Source organism: Canis lupus, chromosome X (genome assembly GCF_048164855.1).
Source record: "Canis lupus baileyi chromosome X, mCanLup2.hap1, whole genome shotgun sequence".
NCBI classification, from domain to species: Eukaryota; Metazoa; Chordata; class Mammalia; order Carnivora; family Canidae; genus Canis; species Canis lupus.
The window spans coordinates 41,886,729-41,914,344 of NC_132876.1; the positions used below are offsets into that span (position 1 = coordinate 41,886,729).

Here is a 27,616-nt window from a genome sequence, read left to right on the forward strand (position 1 = left end):
GTTGGCTAATTGAATTTAAATTAAAAAAGAACCCAGACCAAAAAAAAAAAAAAAAAGGCCAATACATATTGTATGATTCCATTTATATGAACATCCAGAATAAGTAAATCCATCAAGACAGAAAGTAGATTAGTGGCTGCCAGGGACTTTGGGGAGTGGGAAGTGATCGCTCAATGCATATGAAAATGTTTTGGAACTGGGATGCCTGGGTGGCTCAGCAGTTGAGTGCCTGCCTTTGGCTCAGGGCTGATCACAGGTCTGGGGATTGAGTCCTACATCCGGCTCCCTGCAGGGAGCCTGCTTCTCCCTCTGCCTAAGTCTCTGTGTCTCTCATGAATGAATAAATAAAATCTTTTTTAAAAAGAGAGAAAATGTTTTGGAACCAGATAGAGGTGGTGGCTGCACACATTGTGAATGTATTAAATGCCACTTAATTTGTTTGCTTTAAAATTGTTAGCTTTATGGTATGTGAATTTTGCCTCAACTTAAAAAAAATTAAGGAATGAAGTATTGACACATGCCACAGCATGAATGAGCCTTGAAAACATTATGGTAAGTGAAAAAATAGGCACAAAGGGCCATATACTATATGATTCCATTTCTATGAATTGTCCAGAGAAGGTAAATATTTATTTTATTTTATTTTCATTGAAGTATAGTTGACATGTAACTTTATATTAGTTTCAGGTGTACAACATAGTGGTTCAACAACTCTAAGTTATGCTGTGCTCACCACAAGTGTGGCTACCATTTGTCACCACATAATGCTGTTATAATACCATTGACTATATTCCCTATGCTGTACCTTTTATTCCCACGACTTATTCCATAACTGGAAGCCTGTACCTCCTACTCCCTTTCACCCATTTTCCCCATCCCCCCTAACTCTCCCACCCCTCTGGCAACCATCAATTTATTCAGAGTTTGCAAATCTTTAGGGACAGAAAGTAGATTACTGGTTTCCTGGGGCTGGAGAAGGAGGGAGAAGTAGAGGATGTGGGCGGGGAGGATAGGGAGTCACTGCTAAAGGGTATGGGTTTTTTTCTTGGGGGGATGATGATGTCCTGGAATGAGTGATGATTGCGCAGCTTTGTGGATATACTAAAAACCATTTAGTTCTATACTTTAAGAGAGTGAAGTTCATGGTATGTAAGTTATTCCAAATAAAAAAGAGAATGAACTGTTTAAACAAAAATAATAAGGAGGTAGTATGGGGTTTATAACATTAAAACTACAGTTATGAAAATAATAGCATAAAGCTCAGGAGAGGAGAATTGAAAGTGTACTATTGTAACATTCTTGAAGCATATGTGAGATGGTATATAACTTCAATGTAGATTGTGTTAAATTAAACTCTAAAGCAGTCCCTAAATTTATCAAAAAGAATATTAGTTAATATATCACAAAGAAGATATAATGAAATCAGAAAAAAGCACTCCATTAATACAAAACAAGGCATTGAAAAGTGAACAAAACACAAATGATACAAATAGAAAACAAATGAAAAAATTATAGATTTAAACTTAATCATTTCAATAACCACATTAAGTGTGGTCCACTAAAGGGCAAAGATTGTTAGATGTATAAAAAAAGCAAGATACAGCTATGTATTTGCTGCCTAAAAGAAATGTACTTCAAATAGAAAGAGAGAAAAAGATGAAAAATTAGGTGATTGGAAAAAATATACCACACTAACACTAACACAAAGAAAGCTGGGTGGCTATATTTCTACCAATGTAGATTTCAGAGCAGAGTATTAACATTTTCTCTACCATATTACTATTATCATAATGATAAAGGGATTATTTCATCAAAAGGACAGAACAATCGTAAATATCTATGCAGCTAATAACAAATCTTCAAAATCGATGAAGCAAACCCAATAGTTGCAAGGAAAAAAGCCGTAGCATATTGTCTACATTGTCTGCCTGTGGCTGTTACTGCTAGCTTGGAAAGGCTAGAAAAAACACATTGGTTCCTCAGACCAGGGGAAGGATGTTTTTTTTTGAGAATGGCTCTAGGCTGCTGTCTCTTTCCATTCCGTGGAGGGGGGAGTCTTCTGTGCTGCTGCTGGCCTTAAGGTGGGCAGCAGTTGCACATCTGAAAGTACCCTAACGTCAGTCCTGTCCTTCACTCTTGTATCCTGCTGGCGGCTTCCAACTGGTTGAACTCAACCAGAAGCCAGAGAGTACAAGAACCCTCGGGGGCAGAAAGTAGGGCAAAAATGCCATGCGAATCTGGAAGAGGAAAACAAAAGATAAAATGGTATAATGTCAGCAATTAGATCATGTATTGGGCATGCTATCCACTCATAGAGAGAAATAGAGTGTCAAGGTTACATATGTGCGATCTTAGCTTGTCTACATATTAGGGAATGGCTTGATGAGCCAGCTTCCTTTGGACAGGTACTGCTGGCAAAAAGCCTCATGATCTATTCTAGTCTTAACCTAGAATCAGCAAGATTTTGTAGCCAAGTTGGAAAAGCATACCTCTTCTTAGGAGTATAATATAGTGGCTACATTATCTTTCAGGTTGAAATGATTTTGGACTGTTGTTTGTCATCGGGTGCTACAGCTAATAAATATCTAATGAATGTTGTTGTGCAACTTGGAAGAACAGAGCTTTCCAGGTTTATTCCTTCAGTGTCCTAACTTATGAGTACTTCCACCATAGAAACCTTCCAAACATCCTGAATATATTCTAGAAACCACTGCTTTAAAAAAAAAAAAAAGAAACCACTGCTTTAAAATAAACGATGTATGATTTATAAATATTATTCAATTTATTTTGGAGCTGCCTAGGGATGAAGATATTTGTATAGTCCAACGTGAGAACAGAACTTCTCTGCTACAGAAGCCAACTGAAGTTTTGGCCAAACAAAAGTGATTGCTCTTTGCTTCTGTGTGGAGAGGCATGGGAAGTACGACCAGAGCCAATTCCTAATCAGGCTCTTAAGAAAATCTTTGATAGCAAAGCTGTCCCTCATTTTGGATGCAGGCTTTGGGAAACTGGGCCACCTCTTAAAATACTTGCTTTTGATCTTTATGAGGAAGAAAGAATACATGAACTTTATTGTTTTTGTTTTTTTTAATAAATTAAATTTTTATTGGTGTTCAATTTACCAACATACAGAATAATACCCAGTGCTCATCCTGTCAAGTGCCCCCCTCAGTGCCCGTCACCCATTCACCCCCACCCCCTGCCCTCCTCCCCTAGTTCATTTCCCCGAGTTTGGAGTACATGAAGCTTTAAAGAAGGAATCTGGAGGCAGAGCTTCAGACAACTTCACCATCAACGATCAACAATGAGTTCAACAAATCATGACACATGCTTATTTATTTTTATAGGCAATAGTGCCCTCTTGTGATTAACACATGAATAAACTTTATGATAGCTTGGTATAACCAGTGAGTTTTCAATTAACCATGCCAAATGAGGCAAAGAACTTCACGGACACCAGAAGAAATAGAAAGCATTCTTTAAATTTGGCCAAATAAGAAAATACACTGTAAAATAACAGAGTGTCCAGTAAAACCTCTTTGAAAGCTCAGAGTGTGACACCAAAAATATATGTATCACTTGGTTTGTTGATGCAGTAACTACTTGTGTCTGATTTAGTAAGAACAGCTCATTCATTGCCTGCTTCTGTGGGAAAACCATTAAGCATGTATGACTACAAAACTCTCTACAGGTAACTACGAGAGCAGTTACATCTAGTTACATCTAGAATAATCTTTGACCATTCAGTGGCAAGGGAGGGTCAACAACATTAAGGCCCTGGAATGGATTGAATTCGTGTACTTTAAACAACAAATCAGGACTGGTGATGGCTGGGAGTGGGGGGGCTGGCTAAGAAACACATGGACTAGCTGCATATGCAACTATTAAAATGTTAGGTTCTTTCTGAGGCAAGGTTTTCAACCAGATAAAAATGAGAAGGAAAGCTACAAACAGCAAAATCTCTGAAATTAGTGCTTGTGACTGTAACTCAAGGAACAACCTTCAAGTGTACACCATGTAGAAAAACCTATGTGATGTCATATAGTGATTTCATTTATGATTACCCATTAGTGTTTTCACTCATGTGGCTATATGGAAAAATAAAGCTAGAATTTGCACTTGGCTAGCTTTGAAATCAACAGTATTATTAAGAAATTATCATTGTTTAGAATCTAACTTCTACAACTAAAGACTCTAAGCTTTAGCTTTTGCATGGGTTCATATTATAGTCTAAAATGCTCAAAATTATTTTGGTTGTTTCATAGTTTAATTGAAATACAAATTTTATTATAGAGGCTTTTAATGCCTCTTATTTTTAGCAAGTTCTCAACTAGAGAGCTACATGTATTCAGTCTTAATCATTAGGAATATTAACTCACTAATCTGCTTTAAACATTATTAATGAATTTTTCCCTAAACAGAAAGTAGTTCTGCTTCCTTTCTCAGCCATCAACACAATAGTGTTAATAAATTTATTATCTCAAAAGTACTTTCCAATAGGTTGTTTTGTTTATTAGAAAAAGTTTACATTACTCTATATCTTCTATCAGCTATGAGAGTGATCAAAGTCTGCAGAAATCTCTTTGGAACTGCTCTAAATGATTCTCTGAGAAAGGACTACTTGTTGATGTGCAGATATATAGTCTACCTGTAAATGAGCAGATTTTTACACATAGTCGTAAGAGATACACAACAATCCATACTTACAACATAGGATATCTTTAATTAAATTGATATTGGTGAGTTAAACATTAAGTGAAAAGAGGACAACTAGGGAAATAAGGTATTCTATGACTATTTGTAATAAAATATTTAAAATAAAAAAAAAGGAAGAAACATCGATTGGCTTTGTAACTGAGGAGAGAAGACTAACCAAGAATTGTCTTCCCAGTCCTTGTACAAGCAGAGATCAAAGGAGAATAATTCTTACAGAAGAAGCACAGGGGATAAATCATCATTTTTTGCATATTTTTGTTTCTCAAAATTATTTGGGAGGACTTTGCCTAGGGATGAGCAAAAACAAGATGTAATAAACATTAAAAAGGGAGGGCATCTGGTATTAAGAATCTTGAAGAATACAGCAAAAGAGAAATTGTTCTATTAGATATTATAATTTGGTATGTTAACATGAACATTAAAATTCTCATTAAAGTGACTAAAATGACCTATTTTTTAAAAGTCAAATAAGAACTTAGGGGATGGAATGCAAAATAAATTTACTTTCAGTAGTAACTTGATGTAAGAATAGAAGTTCTTTCACTTTGATAAACATGGATACAAAATCTTGTCTGTATTCTAGGTTTGCCTACGTTGTCTGTAAAGGGTGATTCACGTCAGATCACATCTAAATGACAACATTTTGAGCTAAAAGTCTGTTTACACAATATACACATTCTTTACTTACAAAGAAAAATAAGCTTAACACTTTTATATTAAAATCCTGGGATACAGTGGGATTAGTAGCACCATGAAAAATAATTCTTCCCCCAAACTGCAGTCTTTTATTTTACTCAGTATGATTCTTCTCTTAATTGAATTTTTAATGTGCTGTTTTAGTCACTGGGCAAAATATGTCATCTTCATCTTATAATCCTTGGGGAAAGTCATTCTGGACCCAAAAAGTAAATTCGTTTTCTTATTTCACTCATAAAAAAATAATAGAGACCTTGCTCTGGCACATTGTTGAGGTACATCCGAATCTTCATGGTTACTAGTCAGCATGTTCTCTTGGTCATATATAGTAGCACCATTGGTGGCAGCAGTGGTAAAAGTTGGAAAGAGTGAGACGTTGCATCCTGGGAAATATATATATATATATATATATATATATATATATATATATCACATTTAAAAACACGCAAGGTTCTTCAAAATGTTATGTCCTCTTCATGCACACTTGACATCGGCTAATACGTGTCCTCAAGTCTCCTGCTTTCAGTGTTTCTGACTGAGGTTTGCTGGGAAATAAGAAACAAGATGATCAAATTAGCCTTTTCTGGTATTTCAATTCTATTATGGTTCAAATTCACAACCAAACATTCTTTTTGTGCTTAAGTAGCTCTCCTGTGACTTAATGATTAACTTTTGATCAATGTGATCTAGTGCAGTAACTGGTATGGCCAAAGAGCCATTACTGGTCATATTTATTTTTCTGACTCTTCCCTCTACCACTATTACCTTTATCTGCCTCTCCCTCTTTATTTCTTACACATTTTTATAACAGTCCTAGAATGAGGGACATCTGGGCAACTGATAATGAATAAATTATAAAACATATGCATACAAAGTGCAAACAAATAATTGTTAAGAAAAATATCGAGTAAGGGTAACTCAAAAGAAGCAATATATAAAAATTAATTTAAACCAGAAAAAATCCAATAGATTGAATTATCCTGAAGTACATATACTGTATGTGATCTTACTCACTCAAACACTTGGATGAAAGCATTGAAAACATCTTGGGAAAGGGATGCCTTGGTGGCTCAGTTGGTTAAGCATTCAACTCTTGATTTTGGCTCAAGTCATGATCTCAGGATCCTGAGACTGAGCCTCACAATGGGCTACATGCTGGGCATGGAACATACCTAAGATTCTCTCTCTCCCTCTCTTGCCTCTCCTGCTCCTCCTCTCCCCTCCCTGCTCACGCTGTCTCTCTCAAAAAAAGAAAGAAAGAAAGAAAGAAAGAAAGAAAGAAGAAAAGGAAAAATAAAAAAAAGGAAAGGAAAGGAAAAGAAAAGAAAAGAAAGAAGAAAGAAAAGAAAAGAAAGAAAAGAAAAGAAAAAAAAGAAAAGAAAAGAAAAGAAAAGAAAAGAAAAGAAAAGAAGAAAGCAAAGAAAAGAAAAGAAAAGAAAAGAAAAGGTCCTGGGAGAAGAGATCACTGGACTTGGTCAGGGATCACAGATCACAGCTTTGATCTTTACTTCCTGGCGTGGCCTCAGTCTAGTTGAACAGCTCACTTATTGTTGAGCAGATCACATAACCTTTTCTTGCTTTGTCTGTTTAGCTACTGAAGGATTACTACAACCAAACCATCTAAAAGCACACATACCTAACATTAGCCGGGTGTTTTTCTGTCTTGAGTCAGGTATATGAAAAGAACAAGCAAAAACAAAAAAACAAAAAACAAAACACAGTCAACTAAGTCTTTAACATTTGTTGGGTATAAATCATCCATGAATTGCTTCTCTCTTCCCTAGCACCTCTGAAGGAAGCTTAGGATCTAAACTGAACTAAAGCCATTAGTACCAAAAAAAAAAAAAGCCATAAGTACCTTACCTGAACATATCTGACACATCTACAGTTGCTAGCCAAAAGCTGTAGGAGTTGGCATAGTAGTTGCAGGTACCCCGCCCATGACATTCAATGAAAGGAGCTGAACGAAACTCTTCCAAGCAGGAACCAGGGGAGGCCAGGGCTTGACCTGAGCCCTCTGCTCCTGCGCTCGTGTGCTAGAAAAGATAAGAGAAAATGTGCCACTAGAACCTTCGTGAATACCCAACGATATGTCCTAAATTTGCCCAAAAATTCAAATCCAGTGAAGGAACTAGGGCAAGAGGTAAGAGAAAAGTCTCCACATCAAGGGTACTCAACAGAAGTAACAGACAGATTATGTAAATATATTCCAGAAAATATGTGAAGGGGAACTCAATATCTGGACAGAAGCTAATTGATGTTCAAGCTTCGTACTGGGCAAATGACAGGGATTCCTTGTCTTGGGTAAGATATACAATATGATGGACAGTCAGCTATGGTGACAAAGATAAGGAAGAGTATTTCATACCATCATGAAGGAATAGCCAATCCAGAGAGAATCCCATCCGTGAGGACAATGGGGAATCTGGATGGTCTGACTGTGAACTGCAATCACCACAGCTGGAGCTTCGCATACTGCACATCTGGTAAGGGAAAGGGAGGGGAACACAATCTACACAGTGAGTATGTGGGAACTAGCAGTTTCTCTTCTGTCAAAGCCTTCCTGGTATAGAAGCCCATTAAGGTGTCATCTATGCTCACAAAAGCAGAAGAAAAATGCACTTCAAGAATTGCTTTTTTATAAGCCCTGTCTCCCAATCTACTTAATAAAGTTATAAACAAAAACTGTAGGCTTTTTTCAAGAAACTATACTATAGTATATAGTATATCACTGCTATACCATTTTCATTTTCCATTCTTCCTTAAATTTGTATTCATACTTGCTATAGTCAATGCCATAATTGCTGTAAGAGTTTGGCTTCATGTATTGCACATACTACTTGCTGTCAAAGTGCCCAACTGTATGGTAGACATTTAGTAATGCTGAAAACTGTGGTAAGAACAGTGTCTGGTGAACTGGAAAAGATAAGAAACAGTATTTTCTCAATTCCCACCCATTATTTTTGGTCCAAAGGATATTTATTAACCATTTGGCCATATCTAGAGAAATACAGCATTTCCAGAATGCTGGGCAGCTACCCAGGCACGTAGAGATGTGGCTTAAATCTATAAAATCAAGTAAACCTTCAATAAAATAAACATAGCCAAGTCTACCATATCTTTAATAAATATTATGAAGGGACCTTCTGACTTATGACTGAATAAATTTGGTGAAGTTTATCTACAAAACAGGAAATAGGACCCTTTACTCCCAAGTGTTGGGACTGACAAAAATCACAAAAAATAAATTCCTCCCAAATCTGGGCAAATGTATTAAAAAAGGGCACCATGAATTTGTTACTGAGAGAAGTTGAACTAGGCTTAACCATTATATTCAATGTCAAAGAAACTAGACTAATGATTCATCCTTTGTGGTTAGTGGACTCTTAAATCAATTGGTCCATGATCAGAATGAAAATGGCAGTATCTAATAAGCCTAGGAGACTGAATTAAGCTAGGGTTCTAATGTGGCAAAACTCTAGGAAGTCTCTATTAATGGTACCACCCTCCTGCTAGTTACTCATGCTTTGAACGTCAGCTATCACTTCTTCCATCCCATAACTGATCCACTGCCAAATCCTATTCTATTAAAATGATACATGTTCCCCACTGACAGTTCCAATCCATTCCTACCAGGACTACAGCAAAACCTTCAGTTTAACTGGTCTCTCTATGTTAGGACTATCTCCTCTGTAATCCATGTTACATATGGATGGCTCTGTAATTTTTCCCTAAATGTAGCTCAAACACTCTTCATGGCTCCCCATTAATACCAGATTAATTCCAAAATAAAACCTGATGCTGAAAGCCTTCTACCATCTGAGTCCAAGTTAATTTTTTACTCTCTTCTTCCTATGGAACCTTTACAAACTACATTCTAGACACAGCAATCTTCTACCCATTCCCACGCCCTCCCCCCTTATAACTACCTGTGTCTCAAGTTCTTCCCATCCTTTAAGTACTAACCAGGTCAAAATACATTTCTTCCATATAGTCATCCCAGATTTATCCAGTTAAAATTAAACATTGTTTTCCTTATGCTTTCATAACGTTTTATTAGATCTATTGTAACACTTGGCCAAGCGTGCTAGATATTAGATTAATGTACATATATTTGCTTAATGATTAGTCTGATTTCTTTGTATACTATACTATACTATGTCTATCATAGGGTCTGGTCAAAAGCAAATCTCCAATTAATATGGCTTAAACTAAATACCTAATTGAATAGTATAAAGGCACCTCTGTTCGACCTAATGTGGGAAGAATATGATCGAATTATTAGCTTTAGACTCATTTCTGACTAGCTAAATTAATTGGGAATTGGTCAAAGTCAAAGCTACACCAATGTCTCACCGACTAATGAATGGCTGGATGCTCTGGCCCTTCAGGGGCTCCATGCTCATTGGCATGGGCTCTGGGGTAGACAGCCAGTAAGAATAATCATTTCTTGAAGCAAAGTTGCAAACATTGTTGATGTTGCAGAACATGAAAGGCATGGTACTGAAGCGACGAAGGCAACTGCCAGCCGTCCCTAGGAAGAATTGGGGAGAAAAAGATGAAGGACTGTACTATGATGATACTTTAATTTCTTTTGAAACCCTAACAACCTTTCAAGGAGAAACTTGTCTACATTTCTTAGACAATAAATATAATTCAGTTCTTTAACTATAAGATGCATGTTTACTTACATCTTTAACATTTCTAAAATCAGGATATAGCATATAATTTATGTAGACATTTATTGTTGTAGTTCATTATATATTTTTCTACAGTTTTTACACTGGTGATGCACTTATAAACAATGGTGTCTTATGGAGAATGTTTTGAGCAATTTATTGTGAACAAGTGAAGAACACACACAGAGTTCCTATAATATTTTTTAAAGGTCTTTTTTAATTTTTTAATTTTTATTTATTCATAGAGACACAGAGAGAGAGAGAGAGAGAGAGAGAGAGAGGCAGAGACACAGGCAGAGGGAGAAGCAGGCCCCATGCAGAGAGCCCAACGCAGGATTCGATTTAGGGTCCCCAGGATCACGTCCTAGGCTGCAGGCGGTGCTAAACCGCTGCACCATCAGGGCTGCCCCAGAGTTCCTATAATATCTTATTAGTACTTCTTCTCCAGGCAACTCTCTCTTCTTTGAAGACATCTCCAGTATGTATCTTATTTATTTTTGCAATCTCTTTAAGCCTAGGGACAACTGTAGTGCTGACCAATATGAACAGCAACCATGAACAGGTTTGGAGATGAATAATAAAAGTAAAAAGAGGGATCCCTGGGTGGCGCAGCGGTTCGGCGCCTGCCTTTGGCCCAGGGCGCGATCCTGGAGACCCGGGATCGAATCCCACGTCGGGCTCCCGGTGCATGGAGCCTGCTTCTCCCTCTGCCTATGTCTCTGCCTCTCTCTCTCTGTGTGTGACTATCATAAATAAATAAAAAATTTTTTAAAAATCTTAAAAAAAAGTAAAAAGAATAAGAGAGAAAGGAAAGATGCAAGGAGAATGAATTTCAGAACTGATAAGGGCAATAGGGGTTATCATTACCAGTGATCAGACCTTTTATTCTCATTTACTCACCAAAGAATAATGAAAAACGGTGCACCCTCTCACACTTTTTTCAGTTTAGATATATTTTTTAATCAGAATTTCAAATTGATACTATGCCAGTTATTAAGATATTTGTTATTGTCTCTTGGGTCCAAAGCTACCTTTCTATATATAATCCACCTTGTGATACTGGAGCTTGGGACTTTGCAAATCATGTTTCAAATGTTACCAGCTATCATGTCTAGTGTTTTGTGAATATTTATATTTAAAAACAAACTTTTTCTCTGTCTTTTAAATATATCTAACATAATGATTTGAAACCTAACAATAAACATTTTTAAAAGTACATAAATTCAGTCATTCAATGCTTCTTTTGCATCTGGAAATTATATGTCCATTCTACTTCTTTCACGCAGTTTGATCTTTTTTAAAAATTTTATTTATTTATTCATGAGAGACACACACACAGAGAGGCACAGACACAGGCAGAGGGAGAAGCAGGCTCCATTCCATGCAGGGAGCCTGACGTGGAACTCGATCCCGGGTCTCCAGGACCACACCCGGGACTGAAGGTGGCACTAAGCCACTGAGCCACCTGGGCTGCCCACACAGTTTGATCTTAATCGTGTTTTTATTTTTTGGTTTTTATTGATTGTCCTATCATATTTCTCTTAAACAAAAATGTAAAATAACTTTAAAAAACTATAAATAATAGTGAAAGGGAATATAAGGGAAGGGAGAAGAAATGAGTGGGAAATATCAGAAAGGGAGACAGAACGTAAAGACTGCTAACTCTGGGAAACGAACTAGGGGTGGTAGAAGGGGAGGAGGGCGGGGGGTGGGAGTGAATGGGTGACGGGCACTGGGGGTTATTCTGTATGTTAGTAAATTGAACACCAATAAAAAATAAATTAAAAAAAAACTTTCTATGATTATAAGACTTTATGTATTAAAGATTTTTGTGCATTGCCATCATTACATTGAGAATTTATAAAAATACAGATATGATAATTTTTGATAATTACTAAACAAAAAAGTAAACTTTTGTTGGAAATGCATTTTCTAATGAGATGGATCCAAAGTGAATTATAGAGCCTCAGTTAATGGAGGCTTTAACGAGACCATTATTTTGAGTTGTCCCTTTGATTTTGTCCTCCAGAGGTTTTCACACTTCAAGACAATATGTGATAGGATGATTCTTTCATAAAGTGGGAGATGGGTGATAGTGAAAGGGATGTGGGAAATGGGATTATTCAAAGCATATACACAGGCAGTTCAACTCCAGGAGAAAGTATATATGAAAGTTGAGTATTTGAAAATTGATTCCTTTGAAATTATGCCTGTGTAGTTCTTGGAAATTCCTCATGTATCCAAAGGGATACAGTTATCTCAGACTGAAGATGACTGAAAAAAGATCAACAATTCTTAAACCTAGTGGATCATCCTAATCATTGGAAATTTTTATAAAATAGGTTTGGGATGGGTCTAGGAATCTTTTCAGAAGATCCCCAGGTTGAAAATCACTGATTTAGCCTAATTAATTTTTTTCGGAGGAAAAAAATTGGATCAGAGAGAGGTTACTAACTCAAGGTCATGTGAGCATGAATGACAAATTGGCATAATTGAAAACAGATGGGTTTAGCATTGGTAGGTGTTGAATTCAGTTATCTCCATCATTGAGTGTGTGGGTTTGAATTAGTCATTTAAGCTCTTAGCCAGTTTTTTTTTTGTGTATGAAATATAAGAAAACAATACTTGTCCTATATTTTTCTTGATCGTAGTTGTGAAAATCAAATTAGAATGGAAATCAACGTGCTTTTTATTTATAAAGTAATTTAAAAATAAAACTCACATCAATGCTAATTGAGGACAAGGCTGGAAATAGCCCTGGTTTTGGAAAGAAAAGAAAAGGAAGACGTACATAAAAGGAAGGCCCACAATGATGAGGACAGAGGAGTTTGGTTGCATCTGTGCTTTAGGCTACCCACAATGATGCAGAATTCTGAATTTTCAGAGAAAATTTTGAAGAAAAATCTCATGAATTCTCAACGCTTCCTATATTCTAAAATTATAAGGCTTTAATAGACTAATGATTCTTAGTATTTTTTTTTGCTCCTATACAGAACGGTTTTAGTATTGCATCTGTGACCTCCACCTTCTTTTTTACACACCATAATCCTTTCACTAATCCAACACAGACTGTATTTATTGGATCATGTGATTGTTTCCTTAATAACATTAAAGCTATAGCTGTCTCCATTTTTTGCTTAGCCATCAAGCTCTCTTCAACTTGACCCCTGTGGGAGCCATAGAAGCGATTGCAATCTGGGATTACCCTTGGGATCTTAGGCCCTATATATATCATGGCTTTCCTATGTCTGAGGCTTATACTGTACCTTAGTCAGGGCCAGTTTGTAGCCTTCAAGTCTGAATACATAGTATGACAGCCCTTGTTTGATCAAAGACACGCATTTTGAAAGCTACGGTAATGTATTGGATAGCAGATTCCACTATCTCTTTTAATTGCATTTTTAAATTTCACGGTGCTCAAAAATTTCCAATGGTTCCCTGACTTCATAGGTCAGGGATTTAAAGTTTACAAGCTTGATTATAGGTATAAGTTAAGACTCTGATAGTGAAAAGAGAATGGCCTAAAAGGAGAACAATTTTATGGGAAGAAGACTAGAGAGATTTATGTAAAAGATAAGAATATTTTCACAGTGAAGATTTGTCAATTATAAAATTAGAAAAAGAAGATGTTACATAAAGAAAGTAAACAAAGTAAGGAAAAATAGTAGAGGAAAGATGAAAAGGAGACAAAGAAAAGTAGAAGTGGGAGAAGAAAGTTACTGGGCAAACTCCTACTTTATTTGGCTTCATAAAATGACCTGACCTGTGAGAAACTGGAAGCCCAGACTATCTTCTTAAATGTCTCTATAGAGACAAAGGGGATAATGATCCCCCAAATTGGCAGCCACAGATCAAATAAAAGGGTTTGAAATCCAAAGTCAAAATTCCACAAAAAGAAATGTTGAGGATTGAAAGAGGTCTTGAGAGTCATCCAGTCCAGCCTCATCCCATCAACCAATCTATCCACCACAGTACAGAAAAAATGAAAAAATGCCTGGGAACACAATTACATGAAGTGTATTTTATTTATTTATTTATTTATTTATTTATTTATTTATTTATTTATTTATTTATGATTTTATTTATTTATTCATGAGAGACACAGAGAGGCAGAGACACAACACAGCCAGAGGGAGAAGCATGCTCCACCAGGAAGCTGGATGTGGGACTTGATCCTGGGTCCCCAGGACCATGCCATGGGCCAAAGGTGGCGCTAAATCGCTGAGCCACCCACGCTGCCCTTGAAGTGTATTTTATATAGAAGTATGGTGTTTTTGTATGGCTTTAATCTACTCTGATAATACTTTACAAAGGTAAAACACTTAATTTAGGAACTATAAACTAGCATAATTAAGAAATGACTTTACTTTCATTAGTTTAGAAAAGCAAGATTGTCTTCAGAACTTTTAACTTGATGAAGACTAGTATCAGAGAAGAAAAAACTATGTCCAATGAATAAACACTGCCTATTTAAGCCACTGTTATACTGTAGAGGGACTCTATTTCCTTAATAATTAAGCTAAAAAAGTACATGTGGCCCTTCCCAAAATGTGCTGCTTTAGGCCAAGAATTGTACCTCATACTAGATAACTAAGGCATTTAAAGAAAAGTTATAATTTATGTAAAACTTACAGTGAATACATTTAGCTGCCCTTGACATGGTCTTCAATTTTCAAGCCCCAAAAGAATTAGAGAGATACACTTTGTCCAAGGCTACTCCAGAATCCAACAGGATTTTCAAAACAAAACAAAATGCACAGTAAAAAAAAATGCCAATTATCTCACCCAAGTCTTGACCGTGAGCTCTTTTATTTCCTTGGACATATAAGAGAGAAAAGCCTTCATAAATCTGGACAGTTCCATGTGGGCATTGTGGTGCATCTGTTGTCTGGCTGTGACGTGTGATGAGGAATCCATGGGCAATAGAGGAAGTTCCTGGAGGACCTGGAGGACCTTGCATTCCATCTGGTCCAGGGGGACCATCCAAACCACGGGTACCTATTTCCATGGAATCGTCAGTATATGAAATTTAAGTAAACTCTGATCCACTATTATGGCTACAGATAATACAGTATGACCTCATTTGATTCGTTAATATAGTCAATATTTATAGAGTGCCTATTAAGGTACTGTCAGATATGGATGTGGAGATAAATTAAATATGGTCCCTGCCCTCAAAGAGATTTAAATACATATTTTTCCTAATGGAATTGGTTGACAATATTAGGTACTAAATGAGTACTGGGCGATGGAACATTAGATGGGAAGAAGTGATTCTTATTTGGGAAGTCTGTGTGTTATCTAGTCTCTTGCTCTACTAAAGGAGTCCAAACCCCATGACAAAATTTCAGTCTGTTTTGTTCATCAGCAAAAAAGGAAGGGTGTGGTTGCCATCAGTCTGCCAGTTTCAGTGCTGAAAAACATTTCCTTTGAATCTGTCTGAGGAATTATTCTCAGGCATACCTTTTTGTTTAGAGAATAGGCAGGGCACTACTAAAGCAGCCTTTTCAAAATGTCTATTTTCAATTTACCACTTGTTCCCTTTCTCTGTTTAACTTACTGATTTGAACTTATTTTAAAATTCTCTTTATGTATGGGCCTTTTACCACTGTGTATATGCATTTTCATTTTGGGGAAACTCCACAGCAATGCCCATATGTGATGAAGATGACACTAACTTGTTTCTTCCCTGATATACAGTTAATAAAATGGCAATATTGGTTCCAGGAAGGCCATAGGTATTATCACTTTGCCTTACTGCCACTGATATTTTTTGCCAATAGATATTCTTTATGTTTATATTATTTAGTTATATTTATATTGTCTAGAGTTGCTAATACGTATTAAAAATCTACTAAGGTAATGATTTTTTGTTTTAGCAATCTTCAGTGTTTTTTTTATTTTAATTTTTTTATTGAAGTATAGTTAACAAAGTATTATATTTGTTTTAGGTATACAATATAGTGATTCAACAATCCTATACATTGCTTAGTACTCATTATGATAATGAGCACTGTTAATCCCCTTTTTCTATTTCACTCACCCACGGCCCACCTCCCCCCTCTGGCACCCACCAGTTTGTTCTCTGTATTTAAGAGGCTGGTTTTTTTGTTTGTCTCTTTTTTCCTTTGTTTGTTCATTTGTTTCTTAAATTTCACATATGAGTGAACTCATATGGTATTTATCTTTCTCTCTCTGACATTTCACTTAGTATTATACCCTTTAGGTCCCTCCATGTTGTTGTAAATGACAAGATCTCATTTATTTTTTATGGCTGAGTAATATTCCTGTGTGTGTGCATATGTGTGTGTATCTTCCATATCTTGGCTATTGTAAATGATGCTACAATAAACAAAGTGGTGGGTACATCTTTTTGAATTAGTGTTTTGTTTTCTTTGGGTAAATATCCACTAATGGAATTACTGGATCATACGGTAATTCTATTTTTAATGTTTTGAGGAATCTCTATACTGTTTTCCACAGTGGTTTGCATTATCATCAACAGTGCATAAGGGCTCCTTTTTCTCCACGTCCTTGCCAATACTTACTATTTCTTGTCTTTTTGATTCTAGTCATTCTGATGGGCATAAGGTGATATCTTGTTGTTTTGATTGCATTTCCCTGACAATTAGTGATTTTGAACATCTTTTCATGTGTCTGTTGCCATCTGTATGTCTTCTTTGGAAAAATGTCTATTAAGCTTCTCTGCCTGTATTTTTTATTGCAAGGTGATTCAGATTCTTTTTGTAAGTAGTTTGAGAACATATTGGAAATCTACTGGATATCAGATTCAATATTATCAGGAACACCTATTAATGAATGAACTAAAAACCTGAATATCAATTTGTCATCTCAGCATAAGATGCCACTCTGACTCTCAAGGTTCTAACGGGGAGCACTTTAAAAAGTGCTCTCTCAGACTTGAGACTACTATCAACAGCAGTGTTTCACTTGTCTTACCTGGCTGGCCTGGCAGACCTGGGTCTCCTTTGCGCCCTCCAGCGCCATCAAAGCCAGGGAGTCCGTTGCGTCCTGGATCTCCTGGAGGGCCAATTGGACCTACAGGAAAAAAAAAAGGGACTTCAAATATGGGTATGATAATTCCATATCTAGACAAATCTAGGAAATTTAAGGTCCTTGACTGTCACTAAATTCATAGTCTGGTCTTGTCTTTAATCCAGGCACACAAAGGAACAGCCTAAGCCTGGGACAAAAATTTACTTTTAGTTTTAGACAATCAGTTTGTCTCTGTGGAGATTCCCCTAATATAACAGTTGTGTTCTCTTTGCCTCAGAATTAAACAGGAGAGCAAAACCCAACTTTTGTTATCTTTCTCCCCATAGGTAAGGTTGTTACTGCCTGGTACACTTAGTTTATGGAAAGACTAACAACCAATCACTTAGTAAGCAAGAAAGACTGAAGTTAGTTTCTATCTTTCTTGTATCATCAAAATTGGCTACAAGCATAGAGTCAAATGGCCCACTAGACAAGAGTTAGTTTAAAAATCATGGGGTACTTGATGGGATGAGCACTGGGTGATATGCTATATGTTGGCAAATTGAACTCCAATTTAAAAAAAACCAATACTATATGATTCCACTTACATGAGATGCCTAGAGTAGTCAAACTCAGAGACATAGAATAGAATGGTGGCTAGCAGGAGCTGGGAGAACAGGAAGAGGGAAGTTACTGTTTGATGGGTACAGAGTGTCGGTTCACAAGATGATTTACATAAGTGGGTGGTGATGACGGTTGCATAACAATGTGGATGCAGCTAATGCCACTGAACTGTACATTTAAACATGTGTAAAATTAGAGTGGGGAAAATTAGAGAGGGTGACAAAACATGAGAGACTCCTAACTCTGGGAAATGAACAAAGGGTAGTGGAAGGGGAGGCGGGCGGGGGGATGGGGTGATTGGGTGATGGGCACTGAGGGGGGCATTTGACGGGATGAGCACTGGGTGTTATACTATATGTTGGCGAGTTGAACTTCAATAAATAAAATGGTTAAGATGGTAAAAAAAAAAATCATGGGGCATCATAGTGAGGAGTTGATGGCCCACCAAATTAGCTTTCTATCCTTCTGGTGGTTGGGATAGAGAAAGTACAAGATCTGAAATGCATGTTAATTTCATTATAAAGTTTTTAATAACATTAACCTAACCATTCAAATTAGAACAGCCAGAGGAACTAGCTAGAAGAAATTTGACTGGGCATAAAGGAAATTAGAGCATGAGAAAATTAACATTTTCAAGAAAAAAGGAAATGGGATCTGTGGTGGTCTGGTATTCTACTAGTTGTTGAGACTCCTCTTCTCAGAGAAAAACTATGACAAGTAAAAGGAGAACTAGGGAAATGTTCTCAGATAAGGCTTGGAAAGATGATCTGCAAATGTACCTGGTAAGCCCTGAGGTCCTGGTAGTCCTGGTAGACCTTTTAATCCAGGCTGGCCTGGGATCCCTGGTGGACCAACATCTCCTTTGATTATAATACTCTGTCCTGAAGGACCAGGTAGTCCAGGGGGACCTAAGATGCAAAACATACAAATTGGAAGGAAAGAAAGACAAAGGCCAGAAGGAATGGATGCCAAAGTGTCCTAAGGTCGAAATAAAAATTGGTGCAAAAGAAACAAATTACATGCATTGAAATGTTGGGAAATCTGTTAGGGAAAGCCATCATCTCACCCAGAAGACTAAAAGAAATAAAGAATTTCTTTACTGTCAATGGAAAAATTAGGCCTATTGTCCCTATTTTCTTTTTTTTTAATTTTTATTTATTTATGATAGGCACACAGTGAGAGAGAGAGAGAGAGAGAGAGAGAGAGAGAGAGAGAGGCAGAGACACAGGCAGAGGGAGAAGCAGGCCCAATGCAGGGAACCTGATGTGGGACTCGATCCAGGGACCCCAGAATCACACCCTGACCAAAAGCAGGCGCTAAACTGCTGAGCCACCCAGGGATCTCCTCCATTCTGATTCTAAAATCATTCTTAGTTACTGTTTGTTGTGCTTGTCAAGTGTCCCACTGAAGTGGTAAGGGAATTTAGTAGATGTCCTATTTCAGTTTATAGGACACTTCTATAAGTGTCCAGCAAAAAGAACTATTTTCATATTAAAAATATTTTCAATTAAAAACGACTTGCTCTTGTAATCTGTTCAACTGAATATGGGAAAGTTAGTATAAAAGCTAATAAAAATCTTAATGAAGCATTCTTGTTGGTCCTGCATCTATATTAAACTTAAAAGATCTGGACTCAAAATTTTCTTAACAAAAGCGAGAGGTTAAGACTTAAGTAAATAGAGGAAGAGTTTTGCCTACTTCCTTTCAGTTATTGGGGATTGAGACTCTAAAAGTTGAGTTCAGGCCTAATGCAAACTTTCAAGTTCTTCAATGTGCTTAAGTATCAGTTATAACTAACTCCTAGAATAAGTCTTACCTGGTGGGCCAACAAGTCCTGGATCCCCCTCAGGGCCAGCTGAACCTGGTACTCCACTGGGTCCCTTCATACCTGCAAAGAAGATGCATACAATGGCACAGCAAAGCAACAAAGTCATAGCATTTACCCAGTCAAATCAGAAAATGGGTATCTTATCCCAAAGGAGTTTAATATAAAAGGGGAACTTCAAAACATTCCTTCAAATACCTGGAAATCCTGGAACACCAGGGAGACCAGGATCTCCTTTCATTCCATTGAGACCTGGCCGGCCAGGATTACCCTGAGAAAACAAAATCATTAATTTTAGAAAAAAAAAATTGGAGGAGGGAGTGAGGTTATAAGTATTTATATTCATCTGTAGCACTTGCTCTAGGGTCATACTTCTAGGATTCAAATCCCAATTTTGCCCCTTACTAGCTTGTGTGACCTTGAGTTGATCATTTAACCTCTTTCATAGTTTTCTCACCTCTAACATAGAGAGATTAATAGTATCTACTTCATGGCTTTTTTGGTGAGGATTAAGTGAGATGGCTGCTATTAAGTACTTAGAAAACTGATTGGCTATATAGTATATACTTAATAAATGGCATCCATTACTTTACTATCATGAACAAAGACACTATTTTTAGTGTAGCACTGAGGTGATAAATGCTTCAGTTAAAATCACATGTGCAGAAATGATAAAGTCTGTAAGACTTAGCAAAAAATATAGCAGGGCCTATTACTTGGGTTTGAGGGCCAGGAAAACTATGGGAAGAAGAACAGTTGAGATTAAGTCTAGAATGTACCTAGAGGAAGAATAAGTATGGGACAATGAAACTTTATTAGTAGGAGTGTAAAAGGGGCAAACCCGGAACATATTATTACAACATGTAAGAAATGGCTAAAAAAATCAGGGCATGTTAGGATCCAGCTTGAAGAAGTTTCCAAATCCAGGATAATCTGAGCAGTGGAATAAACAATGATAGTTTACAAAATTATAAAAAAGAGAATTTATGAGTCCATACTAATAATAAACAGACAATACATGGAATAGAAGGGAGGCTTCGCCTATCAAAGGGCTGACTGGTAAATGTGGAATTAGGGTTAGAGGTAGAAAACTCATCATTTGCCACTATTCACTATATTCAACCACTACATTGTTTGGTTGAGGAAAATAAATAGATATTAAATATACAGGGAAATTTTGATGAGGAGCAGTATATTTGCATGATCTTAATGTATCTTTCCATAGTTTTGCTTATTAGTTACAAGGGGAAAGTAGTAACCACGCAGTGGAGAAACCAGATAACTTGCTGGAATGATCAAAATTAAGATCACCAATGAGGAAGAGATGAACATTGTGGGCCTAAATGTCTGATGGAGGACACAACATCACTCATGTAGTATTCCAGCTGGGGATGCATAACTAGAATGAAGAAATAGCAGACAAAAGAAGGAATATTCTGTTTTAAAAACTGGGGGGGGGGCCCTGTGAGACTCAGTCTTTTAAGCGCCCAACTCTTAATTTCGGGGTCAGTTCATAATGTCAGGGTTGTGAGATCGAGCCCTGCATCAGGCTTCATGCTCAGCACAGTCGGCTTGGGATTTTCGCTTTCCTTCTGCCCCTCCCCATTCAAATAAATAAATAAATGAATAAATAAATAAATAAATAAATAAATAAATAAATAAATCTATCTTTAAAAAACTAAAATAAAATAAAAAAATAGGAAGGGGATACAGTCCTTCAACAATGTAAAGATCATGAAATTTAGAAAAATAGTTTAGCAACTGTTTCAGATTGAGAGAGCATAGAGTGATATGACCGTTAGATGCAATGTATAATTTGGCCTATTTTAGAGGAAAACAATGCAATAAGGGACAATTACTAGGTCAACTGATATAATTATAGTATATAAAGTATAAATAAAAGTTTATATTGATGTTCAATTTCCTGAAGTTGATAACTGTGCTTTTATTGTATAAAAGAATATCTTTAATTTTAGGAAAATTTTTAAAAAGATTTTATTTATTTATTTATGAGAGACACACAGAGAGAGGCAGAGACACAGGCAGAAGGAGAAGCAGGCTCCCTGCAGGGAGCCTAATGCAGGACTTGATCTCAGGACCCTGGGATCATGACCTGAGCCAAAGGCAGACCCTCAACCACTGAGCCACCCAGGCATCCCTACTCTTAGGAAATCTCATGCACAGAAGTATTTAGTGCTAAAAAAGCATGATAGTTGCAACTTATTCTCAAATGTTTCTCTCTCCCTCCCCATATACAAATATATATATATATATATATATATATATATAAATTATATATGCATACATAACATATAGGGCAAAACATTAAAAACTAGTCCATCTGGGTAAATGATACATGAAAGTTTTTTTGTTTTTTTTTTACCATTCTTGAAATTTTTCTGTTTAGTATCATTTCCATTAAAAAATTAGAAAAGGTGCAAATATTAAGAACTTACACAAAATAAAATGAATAGAACTTTATAATATTAGATTTATAAAATTTTGGTATCAAGCATAGAGGCATATGAACTGGAAGCACCTGGGAAATGAATAAGGAGGGAGTAAATAGAGAATGAATAAAGAGAGGTCTCAAATTTTAAGAGTATGTGTCTAGAAGAATAGTAATGACATGAGGAAAAAAGGTTTGTTGTTGGAAAGTTTTAAGGACTACTATTTTAGATGTTTTTTTCTTTTTTTCTGCTATAAAGCAGTCATCAGAATTAAAAGATGAAGCCCAGGTTGTGCTGGTTGTGATATCTAACAACACTCCTCCTAAATGAATGCAAGCAGTGTTAATGATCCATAAAGAAGCATGTAACTTTCTGGGTCACTTAAGCCAATATGGAAAGTATATGAATGCAAATGTGGAGATATTATATTTCCTTTTTACAGGTGAAGACAGAAACCTAAAGTATCTATCTGCCTTCCTCATAGACACAAAGCAGAAGTGTTCAGTGGAGATGAAATTTGGCCCTAACTCTAATTTCAAAGTCTAAAATATCCCCACTCAGCTATAATTACTTCTGTATTAATGGTTTTATCCACATGCAATGCTCTAATATATTTGTCTTCTTTTATGAATTTGCTTTCACTGAAATGGAGGTTTCTCAAACTTAAGTAACATACATATCAATGACATCAAGTCAAATATCTTCTGAGGAACCCTTTAACTATAAAGTAGCAAAGTTCCTTTAGTTGGAAGAAGACAGAAAATCTGCCTTTTTCTTCCTTTGTAATTCACCGGTGAGGCATGCCTTAACCAGTAAATACTAATAAAAATAATGTAGCTTAGAATTCTCATTTTGTATGCAAATATCCACATCCCTTTCTCATCAAATTTTTACTCCCATTTTCTACCTGGATTCCTGGTGGTCCTTGATCTCCTTTCAAGCCAGGCAAACCAGGTTGCCCAGGTTGGCCTGGGTTTCCTCTCTCTCCTTTAATACCTCCATTTCCAGGGAGACCCCGGGGACCTTCTGGACCTGGTAGACCTTGACAATGCACAACAAATGGCCATATTTCAGTATAGCATAAGAGTAGTACAAAAGCCTGGCTTTTAAAATATCAGTAATCTAATCCTATTAGTTTGCAGAATAAGATACAGACTACATCAAAACATACAGACACGTGCTAACTCTCTAATATAAATTAGACTGTGTTCTTTTTGTTATTAACATTGGTTTGCAGTTCCTTTTAGCTTGCATTTTATTATATGTTAAATCTTTTTTTTATTATATGTTAAATCTAATAAGCTCATAATTAAAGATAGGACTACTCAGGACATTATAATAAAGACTGCTTCTGTAATGCTTAAGTGTTTCACTTAAATGAAAAGAAACAAATACCAGGGCAGCCCGGGTGGCTCAGTGGTCACTGTTCTCAAATTGGAGCATACATCAGAATCCCCAGGAGAGTTTGATAAAACAGATTCCTGGGCTCACCCCCAGAGTTTTGGATTCAGAAAGACTGGAACGGGGCCCGTGAATGAATATGCATTCTAACAAGTGCCCTGTAACTAAAGCTGCTGATTCCAGACCACACTTTAAGTAGTGTTTCTTAAAGGGATTCAATACATTTGTCTCATTGGGATTATCAGCAGATTGCTTTACTTATAAATAGTTATTTTATAAGTGGTATTTGTAAGTAGTTTTATTCAGCTTTTATTACTACACAAGTAAGATAATTACTTAGGCAAAGTAATTTTAATTTCATTTTAGTGACATGCTTATTAATATATGGTAATATTCTAGCATCAGAGATTTATTAATTCAACATAGTACCTTTGAATTTATTTTAAACATGTTTTCATATTATTTGCATTTCAAATATTTCTGAAGAAAAATTCTGCATATGTCTTGTGAATAAATACAATTATTTAAAATAGGATTTTGCTAAGCTATGTTTTTAACTTTTCATTCTAAAGATATCAGGTCCATTAAACAACCAAGATTTTATCAGTGGCCACATCTTTTGTCACTAGGTGGGAAGTAGCTGTTACTTGCTTGTTAAGCAGTGTCTGAAGCTAAAACCAACTAGTTCTGCCTTAAGAAACTAATTATGCATTAAATAATGAACAGGCAACAGACTTACACATTTTCTCCTTTGGTAATCTTAGTTTTTCATTGATTTCAACAAAAAACAAAGGTGTGTAGATTACTTTTGAAGGAAATATCGTAGGCAAATGAATTTAGAATACTTGAGTTCATGCTTACCAATGGACAAAGGGTCATCGTTTTGATCTGAGATAAAATTCAGACTTTAGTTCCCTTCCAATACTCTTAAAACCCAGAATCAGTGACTACATGCTAAAAAGGCAGCATGGCATATGGATTAAGAATGCTGGACTGGAGCTGGAAGGCTAGGTAATCCCAGCTCCAATAATCATTAGCTGTTAGACCTTAGGAAGTTTATTAATCTCTTTGGGCACAATTTCTTCCTCTTTAAAATGGAAATAAGAATAGTACCTACTTCATCAGGTTGATCCAGGGATTAAATATGTATAAATTACTTAACATAGTACCTGGTACATAGTAAGAATTATGTAAGAGGTTTTTAAAAAATTATTACTACTATTACCTTCATTATTAGTAAAACTGAAAGTAAGAACATACCTTTAAAATATGAGCCCATTTAAAAATTTTTAGCTATTTCTGTGTGATTATTCTATATGGCCATGAGAAAGAGGAAACAGGTCTACAACAGTACAATAATTGTTTTATCTTTAAATAGTTTAAATTATATAGTCTCCCAAGGCCAGCAACCAGGCAAGACACACTTAGAAATTCCTTTCCCAATCATAAAGAAAGGGTTGGAGTAGGTTGCACTAAAATTAACAAACAAAAGCAACTGCTGAGTTCACACCCCTGGATAGGGTTTTCTAAGCAAAATTATTAGTTTCATCCATAATGTATAATATGGACTAGAAAACAGGTAGCAAATCATCTTACTGGGGAAAAAATAAACTGTTAATCAGCCTAACAATGACAAAGTAAGAGTAAGATGGGGGAGAAAAGGGAATCTTTCATGATCCTCTTCCCAGTCTTAAAAGTTATCAGAATATTTGAAAAAAAAACTAGGCATATTATAGGAATTGTTCTTTCTGCTGTTAAAAGAAAATATTGGGAAATTTACATGTTATTAATTCAGACCTGCTGTTCTGGAGTCCCTCAAATTTAAATTAATGATTTGCTAATGATATAAGGGACATATACGTATTATTTTTAATAGTACTCAATAGTAACCCTCTTCCACTTTTGAAAATAGCCACATAAAGATATCAGAGCAATGTCAAGCAACAAAAATCAATATGCCAGATGCCTGTCTAAAAATCTTATTGCAGTCTTAAAGATAACAGTAAGTGTATATCCATTTAAAATTCAACATGTCTTCACATATGTATTACCTATTATAAATAACTGAAGCTACAAAGACCTAATGTCATTTCAAACTTGATTATAAACAAGTCACTTTACCTTCACCAATATGCTAAATACCAGAGCAGGTAGTATTTGAGGATAATAGCCCTCTTCAATGACTTCTGAGTTACAGCAAAAAAGTGCATTTCTCTTATCATACATACAAAACATAAAAAAAAAAAGAATTGACCAGTCTAACCTTGAAAACCTGGGAAGATCAGAGTTCACCAAAGCCCAAAGATCGATGTTAGCAGTATCAGACATCACACAGTACAAAATAAGATTATGAGTTAGAAGTGGTTCACATTATAGCACAAGTTAAACAATAAACCTCTTTGCCAGCATTTCTCATACCTACAGCATAATCAGTATGCAAACAGAACCATACAGAAGTATAGAGAGCCAAACATTTTCAAATAGAGCTTATTATAGGAAATAAGCTGCTAGTTTTCATTAATCCAAAAAATGGAAAACTCTACTAAAGATATCATGTTAACACTGCTACTATGGCTTTCCAAAAGTTAGCATCTCAAATATTAAAGTTGATAAGACAGTACCATTTCACTGGTTGCCTTCCATTCCTTTCACAAAGGGATAATATTGGATAAATGCTTACGTTTATCTTGGCCTCCACTTTCCTTTGGTAAAAACTCAAAAGTGCAAATTTCTGGATATGTTCAGACTACCTCAAAGAGGTACAGTTAAGTTTAAAGGCCTCATTAGACAAAAATACAAAGATCATAGGTAACTAAATGGAAAAATTAAAATACAAGTACACAATGGCCATTACCAACTATACTGCTATTTGCCTTCTTTGAAAATCATTATATAAAGCCACATTCTGATTTTTTTCATAACTCATCAAGAAGCTTTTTTCTGTGAATTATTACTTATAACAAGTTATTCAAAGAGAAAGAAACAATATGTATTTGTTCACCATTGAGTGTTAAAGAGCTCAATTTTCCAAAAATGTGAAGACCATCAGTGAAAGGGTACATTAAAATATTTTGACATGCGATATCCTACCCCAAACCACAGAAAATATCACATTTTCTTTATTATTATTCAATGCACATATTAAATCAGAGTATTAACTATTAAAAGAAGGATCATTAAAAAAGATAAAAAGACTATAAATAGGACAACTCTTGGTTAATGTTAATTAACTATAAACACAATTTCCTTTCCTTAGAAGTCTTGCTATGATTTATAAACTCTGAGGTTAGCAGAGAGAATAAATTGTGCTAGAGCCATGAATCCTAGGAATTAGAAGACCCGGGGTCCATTTTCAGTTCTACTGTTTACATCTATGGGACTATAGAGAATTCAATTTTCCTGAGCTTGTTTTCTCACCCACATAATGGCAACAATGTTATCTGCCCTAACCTCCCTCACAGAGTTGTATTAAAGATCAAATTTCATTTAAAAAATATAGACCTTGGGCAGCCCGTGTGGCTCAGTGGTTTAGCGCTGCCTTCGGTCAAGGGCATCCTGGATACCTGGGATCAAGTCCCACGTCGGGCTCCCTGCATGGACCCTGCTTCTCCCTCTGCCTATGTCTCTGCCTCTCTCTCTCTCTCTCTCTCTCTCTCTCTCTCATGAATAAATAAAATCTTTAAAAAACATATAGACCTCATATCTGCCATGTACAGGGTGCTACAGGGAACACAAAGATTAGCTAGACCCAAATTCTGCCTTCAAGGAGCTTTTAATAAAAGTACATTATATGATGTAAATGGTGGCATGTCACATAAATATAAAACATAACTGTTACAGCTAGGTAATAAAACTTTTAAAGAATTTGATAATTTGAAATTCAGAAGGCTAAAAATCAGCTTCTGTCTGTGTACATGGTTTCTAAACCACATAGAACAAACTGACTCAAGACAACAGTTTGAAAGAGTCTGGCCACGCAATTAGTTAAATAAAATAGAATTCCTACCTAAGGTAATTCCAAGTTTGAGTAAAGACATTTTATATATGTATTTGCTATAAAAGGATCAATAACTAGAATGCTTATAAAAGTATTAAAATATGTATTTTCATCTGAGAAAGTAACAAGGAAAAAACTTCAGATCATATCATAGCAAAACTTCTAAGATCATAACTTCTAAGAGTTAAAATTTTAATAAGTTATATGCCAAATCAATTTTGTACAGGAAGTT

At 35.9% G+C, this 27,616-nt stretch overlaps 1 protein-coding gene across 2 annotated transcripts in view; it reads right to left on the reverse strand.

Annotated features, from left to right (window-relative positions):
• Positions 1 to 4,703: 4,703 nt before the first annotated feature.
• The window catches only part of COL4A5 (collagen type IV alpha 5 chain), a 272,590-nt gene continuing 249,677 nt past the window's right edge, over positions 4,704 to 27,616 (reverse strand). The window contains exons 42-51 of one of the 2 annotated variants that reach the window (XM_072816545.1): positions 22,894 to 23,027; positions 19,735 to 19,807; positions 19,528 to 19,599; positions 18,491 to 18,619; positions 17,052 to 17,150; positions 14,877 to 15,089; positions 9,769 to 9,946; positions 7,781 to 7,895; positions 7,276 to 7,448; positions 4,704 to 5,957 (exon numbers count right to left, since the gene is read on the reverse strand). In XM_072816545.1, coding sequence (XP_072672646.1) covers positions 5,876 to 5,957; positions 7,276 to 7,448; positions 7,781 to 7,895; positions 9,769 to 9,946; positions 14,877 to 15,089; positions 17,052 to 17,150; positions 18,491 to 18,619; positions 19,528 to 19,599; positions 19,735 to 19,807; positions 22,894 to 23,027 — 1,268 coding nt within the window. In that variant the 3' untranslated portion in view covers positions 4,704 to 5,875. Of the gene's footprint in view, positions 5,958 to 6,956; positions 7,075 to 7,275; positions 7,449 to 7,780; positions 7,896 to 9,768; positions 9,947 to 14,876; positions 15,090 to 17,051; positions 17,151 to 18,490; positions 18,620 to 19,527; positions 19,600 to 19,734; positions 19,808 to 22,893; positions 23,028 to 27,616 lie in introns of those variants that run through there. The other variant, XM_072816544.1, reaches the window with a different exon arrangement.